The sequence below is a fragment of the Rhinolophus hipposideros genome, assembly GCF_964194185.1.
Source record: "Rhinolophus hipposideros genome assembly, chromosome: 2".
NCBI lineage: Eukaryota > Metazoa > Chordata > Mammalia > Chiroptera > Rhinolophidae > Rhinolophus > Rhinolophus hipposideros.
Window position 1 is genome coordinate 28,582,247 of NC_138048.1, and position 8,338 is coordinate 28,590,584.

An 8,338-nucleotide genomic window follows, 5' to 3' on the forward strand; every position below is an offset into this window, starting at 1 on the left:
ATAAAGATGACTGGTTTTATTTCTTGGAACTCTCGAATTCTGTGATAATCAACTCACATTTAGATATATGGGGATAATGAAAGAAAAAGCCAAGAATATAAATTGATATGAAAATTAAATCAACTATTATAATAAATGGTTTTCATATTAATCACATATATAGCAGTTTAAATTTCTTTCTGCCAAGCATTGCACATGGTTTGGTGTTTATTAAGTGTAAATTGATTTACTCTAAGGATAATAATCCCCATATTATATTTCAGTATATTATTTACCACTTAACTGTTTGAATTGAATTCCGTATCCCTGTGATATAAAACTTGCACAGCGTTTTTATACATTTCTCTACTTTATATTCCTAAATGGAATTGGTATTTATTGGCTCATCTCTGAAAACTTCTCACTGTCTTATTTCACTCTTGTAGAAAACTGGTGCCCTTTTACCTTAACTTTCTTACTACTTTATTTTATTATTCAACTACTCTCACTGTTCTGGACTCTCTGTGAGAGAATTGGTACAGGGAGTAAGGAACAGTGAAGGCTGTCTGCAGGTTTTCCTAGGCTACAGTTGGTTTATAGACTACTACTTATGCACAGCCAGCTAGCTACCCTCAGTGAAAAGTTTTGTTGAATCCCTGTATCATTCCATCTCTCTGATCGGTGATGTAGAATAAGAGCCATGCTTTACCATCCCACACAGCTTTTCAGCTCTGCAATTCATTTAGATCAATATATAATGAGGTACAGTTTACTAAAATCTTGCCTAGGTTTTATAACTGACACTTCCCTACCAATTGAAAGCATCTGCAAAGCCAGAGAGGTGTAAGCCTTTCCATGGTCATGCTGTTCATCTGCCCATCATCCGGCCAAGCCTGATCTCAGTTATGGACAACAGGGTGCCTGGTGTGGACCAAGCAAAGCAGCTGCCTTGTTCTCTACACACTTTATTTCTGAAAGTGCTGTTTGAGGTGACCTTGAGTCCTGCTGAGAATTTTAGATCCTCTTGGCGATCCCTGCTTACCCTCCTTACCCATCCAGCTCGATAACCACTTCAAGCAGGGCTTGGCAGAGCTTTTCCTGTGAAGGGCTGGATGGTCTTTTCAGTTAGTGGGTCGTCTCTATCACAACTATTCAACTTGTCACTGTAGTGGAAAAGCAGCCAGTGGTAACCCATAAAGGCCTGGTGTGACCAGGACCCATTAACTAAGTCTTGAGAATCCAGACACTCACCTTGAAGCTCTGTACACTTTTACACACTTGACCATGGCCTGAGGGGAAGGCCCCCAGGGTACTGAGAAGGATGTGCAAAGAAGCCAGGCCTTGAAGGAAGAGTAAGACAGGATTTCTGTGGATGACCTTACATGGTCCTCGGGGCGCAAGAGAAGCTTGGAAGGTGTGTCTGGAGGGGTCACGGAGCCACCCAGAGCAGCCCCGAAGGAGGCGTGATGATGACCCTACGAGTGGACGAGGAAACTAGGGTCTTTTAACTGGGAGGTACTGAGAGGTTATAGTCTGTCTTTGAATATGAAAATGTTTTTGAAACAATGACTTAGTATTACCAATAGAACACAGAATTTTAGAGCTGGAGGGAACCTTGGTTTGGAAGTAAGGAAACCAGAATCCTAACTGGAATCTCAATCTTCTGAGCCCTAGTCCACTGGGCTTCCTCCTAGTCATTCCTGCTTCTTCTGTTAAAAATAGAATTACATGTTTTTCTTAAAAAAAAAATCTACAAACCTAGATGTTTTAAAGAATGAACCCTGTGTGGTATAATATAGGGATTATCTTTTGTTGGGAAGTACCTCACTTTTTTTCTCTCCTGCTCTCCTGTAGGTGGATAGCTTATGAAGGACCCAATTTCTTAGGAAGGCAAATCCTACTCGAGCCTAATGAGATCCCAAATTGGACAGCATTCAGTGGATGGAAAACAATTGGTTCCCTCCGTCCTATGAAGCAGGTAAGGAGAAAAGAACACGGGATCCAAAATAGCTTGATTTCCTGGTAGAAATGCCATAAACCATAGCATCTGAAATAATGACCATTTAGTTTGCCATTTTTGTAGCAGGGGGAGTAGATTAGGATGGAAAACACTGCAGATTTAAACCAATTCATACAATTGTGTGTAAGCTCAGTGTTGGATTTTAGCCTTAAGTCCAAAATGTTATTGACCATGTTCACTTTCCATAGGAAATTAAGGCATCATAAGCGCTGTGGCAAGCCATAGAAACAAGAAAGGACTCTGAGACTGCTATAGTTTTGTTTTCTAAGTACTATTTGGATTTTCCCCCTCTACTTACATAATACTCAGGATGGATTCTGGCAATTTAGTTAAAATCGTATTTATTGCACACCTACTGCTTGTCAGTCTTCTGTTCAAAAGCTTCCCACTGCACTTAGGATTCAGTCTGAACTCTTCCGCGTGGCCATGGGATCTGGCTCCCCACTGCTTCTCCAGCCTCATCTCCCCTGGTCTCCTCCTCACTCACATGGCTGTCTCACACACGCCAATATGCAGAGTGCTTTCCCACTCAGCCTCTTAACACAGGCTGTGCCCTCTGTCTCAAAGGTTTTCCCCTCATTCTTTGCCTGGCTATTTCTCATGCGTCTCTCGAAATCCAGCTTATGCGTCAGGTCCTCAAGGACGCTCTTTCACCCTTTCTCCCAATCTAAATTAGATCCGAAAAGACCTGTGTTTTTTTATACAAGACACTGCATGTGGCTTGTAACCGTATATAGTTGGTTGGGGTGCTTTCTCGGTTGCAAGCCGCGTGAAAGCAGGGGCTGTGCACATTGTGTTTACTGCTCTACCCCTAGTGCCTGTCACAAAGTCCGGCATATCGTAGGACCTCAGGACTATTTGTCTGATGAAGGAAGGAGAGTAAAAATGGATAAATGAATGTTGGACATTATGCAAAGAATTATGGAAGGTATAAGGACAGACATGATTTCTACTTTATCGATGCTGACATTTTGGGATAGACCATCCAACTCGAAACAGAAACATCAAATGCAAAACAAAATGTGTAATCATCACAAAGCCACAGGCAATGCCTGGTTCAGAGAAGGGAAGTAGGAGCGTGTGTGGGAGTGGTGGGAGGTTTCAGAGCATGGGGAGCCCACGCTAGGCTGTCAGGGGTGCAGTGGCCGATGCCACTTAGTCTTCTCTCCGTCCCTTTAGGAACCTTTTCTCACTTGATTCCAACAACAGTCCTTTAAAGTAGGCTTATTATTCCATTTTCTAGATGAAAAAATAGGCTCAGAGAGGTAAAAAATTGGCAAGAGTCATCCAAGTGTCAGAAGCAGGATTTGAACCCAAACCTACCATGCTCTAAATTCCGTGTTCTTAAGCAACCACACCCTACTTTCCTCCAAAATAAGATCAGTCTTTTCAGAATGCCACCTTATGTTCCAGGCACCGAGATCGCTGTAGCATAGCTGATACGAGTGCTGAGGCTCTGATGTGCAGATCTGGCAGAGTAAACGTTAAGTAGATGATAGCCAGTAAACAATTAGCCTAACTGGTCTTGCTGTCTCTCTCCTCTCCTCCCCTCCCCTCCCCTCCCCTCCCCTCTCCTCTGTCTCTCACACGTATCACGCTCATTCCTACCATTGTTTCTGTTGATTCAAATCCTAGCTCTGCCACTTGTGAGCAGTGTGACATTGGGTGAGTCACTTCATTTCCTGGCACCTCCAATTTCAGCTCACTGGTGAGGCAGTGACTGCGTTGCTTACCTCTCAGTGTCATAGTGAGAAGTAAGTAAGTAAGGTAGCGTATGTAAAGAGCCTGACACAATCAGGCTCGTGTTACTATGACAACACATGTACTCTGAAAGTTTCTTATTGACAGTGTCCCTGGAGTGAATCAGAGATGCTCTTCTGAGACTTACTAAACATTAGTGGGCTTTCCTGGCAGAGTGTGTGGTACAGGATTTCATGACTTTCACGTCTTGCTTATTGCTTATTGCTCACTCCTGTCACATGGGATGATGGATAATCTCCCTAAAAAGCCATGGGAAGAAGCAAGGCAGAAATGAGAATTCCATGTAACTTTTGCCAACTATATAATAATGCTTAATGCTATGTGGTTAGAAACTTTGTAAGTTGGATGCGGAGAGTATTTTTCTCACTTTTAAAACTCACTTTTGATTCCTTGCTGGGGAAGGATGTCTCTGCCCATTGTTCAGGATCCTGAGAATGAAAGATAGGTAGAACAATAACCACCAATTTTACACAGTTTTTTTGTTTTTTTCTTAAAGATTTTATTGGGGAAGGGGAACAGGACTTTATTGGGTAACAGTGTGTACTTCCAGGACTTTTTTCCAAGTCAAGTTGTTCTTTCAATCTTAGTTGTGGAGGGTGCCGTTTAGCTTCAAGTTGTTCTCCTTTCAGTCTTGGTTGTGGAGGGTGCAGCTCAGCTCCAGGTCCAGTTGCCGTTGCTAGTTTCAGGGGGCGCAGCCCATATCCCTTGCAGGAGTCAAGGAATCGAACTGGCAACCTTGTGGTTGAGAGCCCACTGGCCCATGTGGGAATCGAACCGGCAGCCTTTGGAGTTAGGCTTCGGAGTTAGCATGAAGCTCTAACCACCTGAGCCACCAGGCCGGCCTTACACAGAAGTTTTTTTCGAAAATTAATATTTTCTGTGTTGTTATTCTTGCATTTGTGCTTTAGAAACTACCTGGTTCCTATTCTGGTGAAACATTTACTTTCAAAATAATATTTTAACAGACACTATTTTCTCTATTGTTTATTTAGGCCACAGCTTTGAAACCTAGCAAAGGAATGTGGGTTTCTAAAACAGTATTATAGGTCATATTTCCTTTTTGGTAAGGTTGTTGGTATTGCTTTAGTTCATATTCTTGTCTAGAAATTCATTTAAATAATCAAAACATGATCCTCTTTGTCGTTGGGAATTAGGAAGTCGCTAAGGCACTTATAATGCGTATCCGTGTTTTAAGCATAATTACAGAGGAGTCAGACTACAAGTGTGTAATAAGGGTAATTAATACCTTGCTTGACTTAATTGATTAAAACTGTGATGTTTGTTCCTAACATAATTGGAACTCTGTCCTCTGTGAAGGTCACGCCCATTTTCTTACATGTACAAGGTAAGGAAACTAATAAAGATACACTGAAGCCTCAAGAATTAATAATTGCAGTGGGAGACCAGGCTACGTTATAGAAATTTAAGTACATTACTGTTGCATTATAAGCTTGGACGCTGTGGTTTGAAACATTTCAAACTTTTTGCCAAGTAGAGGTCTTTTCACCTGCTTTAAATAATCAGGTAAAAATGTGTCCATTTGCGTTAAGTGCTCAGAATGTTTATTTCCTTAGGAAGGCTAAACATAGCAGCAATTTACCAAGGTTCACCTGGCCTCATGTTGATCTAAGTTTCAATATCATAGAATTGTTATAGTCTTACCATGATACGGTGTTGAATTTACCGAGCACTGTGTTTCTCAGTGAAAGTGCTCCCTTATTAACTAACAGACCATTTGTTACTATTCAGCAAGGTTTTCAGTGGGATGCCAATGCCCGATCCACGGTAAGGGTGTTGGGTTTTCTGACATGAAGACTAGAGGCTTAAGTCATGGGGATGAGAACAGTTTCTGTGGAGCTTCGATCATGTGCTGTGCTTTCGTTGTATGTGATTCACACTGGCACCTTTGGAATTGCTCTTATTCAGTGTCCAAGAGGAACGAGTGCATTTCAGCACCTGCCTTAGAGCATCTGGTTAAGAGGGAGGGTTTTGGTGCAGACAGACTTTGTTTCCCCACATCTGTGTTAACCTCATTTATAAAACTGGGGTCATCATTGTACTTTCTTAAAGGGTTGTTTTGGTTATCAAATCTAGCAGATGATACAATGGCCCAGAAAGCATTTAGCACACTGTCATATACTACGCCCTCAATAAACACTAGCTAGTATCCTTAGAGACAAGTCTTAGGTTTGACTATTTTCTTTTAAAACTTCCCATATATAGTCCAGGTCCAGGGGATGAAGTTACCCAGTTTTTGAATACCTGAGACGTTAGTAAACATTAACTAAAGCAAGGTCTCTTCCTTTGAAGTATAAAGGTCAACAAAGGATAAATATAAACAAAGAGATTACCACAGCCACTGGGCTCCTCGGCTATCTGGCTCTTTAAGACCTCCGACAGCAGTCACCCGGCACTCCGTCACAGCTCAAAGCTACATGTCCGATTATTGTACTGTCTTTGCTAAGTTGTTCTTAGATCCTTGTGGGTGGTACCTTGCCCTTACTCCTACTCCTCCGCCTCCCCAAGCACAGCGAGGGCACAGGAGTTATTGAATTGAACTCGTCAAGTCCCTAATTCTTCACCACCCTGTGCCACATGCAATTCTAGCAAATGAAAGTGTTACCTTGACTCATCCGAAGGACATTTTCTAGGAACGTATACTAGAGATTGCACAGTTTATGCTTCATGCTCAGTGGTCTCAGGGTTTGCCAACAGAAAATATTAATACATATTTGCTAAAGGGAGTAAGATCGAAACCGATAAAAAGGAAATTCCATCACCTCCAAGCTTTCCCTCTTTGGGAGGACTGATTTCCAGATTCAGAAGGTTTTTGTTCCTAAAGTCGTCTGTCTCTCCCCCTCACAGCCTGCAGTGTACATTAGAATAAGGAACCGAGCGCAGACGGAGTACCTGACGGTCACCGGGAATGTTGCAGACACACCGGCCACGTCTGTGTGCGTGTCTCCCTACAGTGGGAAGAATACTCAAACCTGGTACTACTGCCGAGGGCTCTTCAAATCCAAGGTGACTAATACCGTACCCGCTGTCTGGTCTGGGCTTCTTCTCTTGGAAACCAGAATTTTGCCAAATGAAACGGCATGATAAAATAATGCAACTCCCTAGGAACAGTTTTGTTGCATGATTATATAAATATGTATACTAACTTCTAAAGCATTGAAGTGAACTGACCTTAGAGAACTTTTTGATCTAGAAAATCGTTTCTGTTTTAAAGTAAAAACTAAGGTGATCACATTCTATGGAAATGCCTAAATGATGTTTTTTTTCAAACCAATGATAAAAGTCACTGGATCCAACTTGAACAGTGAGCTTTTTTGGTGAGAAGTTCCTTCATGGCCTGGATAAAAGCAGCTATCTTTGTGATTCTAAACATGGTGAAACCTCCTCCTTTTCAAAATATACAGTGAAATAATAGAAGAAAGAAGCTGCTGTTGGAGAAAGCCTAGAAAATGAAACTTAGATTTCTGTTTTTCTGTAACCCCTCCATTATGTTTAATGCTACGGAGAATAGAATACCAGTTTAAAAACATTACAACTGTGTTTTATTGTCTCACTAGTAGATTACCTGCTTTGTTCTCATGCTTCAACAAAAATGAAAAGCATTTAAAAGTAATTATTGTCTGGATATGTAGCACATCACCCAGTGTTTTTATAAGAAAACCAAGCTCAACCTAATACACTTAAGCTAACAGGGACTTAACATTGAATTCCAATTCAGCAAGCATTTATTGAACATCTGTTGTCAGATGTAGGTGTCCTTTTAAAAACAAGTACCTCTATTTCAGGTTTATTTCTGTACCATTTCCTCCTTTCAACCATAAAGAAAACTTAAAAAAAAAATAAGCTGACTGAAATTATAGTTAGGCTGTATATAGTATTCTTTTTAGATAAGACGTAGTTACTTAATGTCTATGATTTGTTCACATGAAAGAAAAGGGACCCAACTCAATTTGTTTTAGCAAACACAGTGCTACCGATGTATTTCTTAACCCTTGTAGGCCAGTGATACGTGTCTGGATGTCATTGGTGGCCGGGACATGCCCGGAGCTAAAGTAGCCCTGTGGCCTGAACATGGGCAGTTCAGGCAGAAGTGGAGACTGAACAGAAACGGAACCATCAGCTCCTATCTCAGTGACCAACTTGTCCTTGATGTTAAAGGTGGGCCTGTGATGAACCCCAACGTACTGTGTTTCTGGAGACCATTTTAAGTTCCAAACCTCTTCCCTCCTTCTGAGTACCAGAAATCCGTATGTATAAGGGAAGTATTCAGTCATTTTAAATTGTGCTTGAAAAAAATTAAGACATGCTGTTTTAACACAAAAACCAAGTTCCTATGTGGATCAAGCAGGAAAAAACTAAGGACAAAGTCGTAAGGTTTTTGTTCATTAGTACAGCTGTAAAATTTTTATTTGCTCCATGATCTTGGAGAACAATTTTAAATTCGAACATCAAACCATAAAATAGCATGTTTCTTAGAAAGAAACATCCTTGACTTTTGGCCATGAATTGCTGTAGTCCTTAAAAGCCTCCAGGTAAAACTTACTGTAGGTATTTCCACCT

At 41.1% G+C, this 8,338-nt stretch overlaps 1 protein-coding gene across 2 annotated transcripts in view; it reads left to right on the forward strand.

Annotated features, from left to right (window-relative positions):
• Positions 1 to 8,338, forward strand: part of CRYBG3 (crystallin beta-gamma domain containing 3) — a 107,824-nt gene that overhangs the window by 97,112 nt on the left and 2,374 nt on the right. For both annotated transcript variants that reach the window (XM_081077601.1, XM_081077602.1), the window contains 3 exons: positions 1,834 to 1,957; positions 6,626 to 6,784; positions 7,777 to 7,936. In XM_081077601.1, the coding sequence (XP_080933727.1) occupies positions 1,834 to 1,957; positions 6,626 to 6,784; positions 7,777 to 7,936 (443 nt within the window). The remainder of the gene's footprint in view (positions 1 to 1,833; positions 1,958 to 6,625; positions 6,785 to 7,776; positions 7,937 to 8,338) is intronic.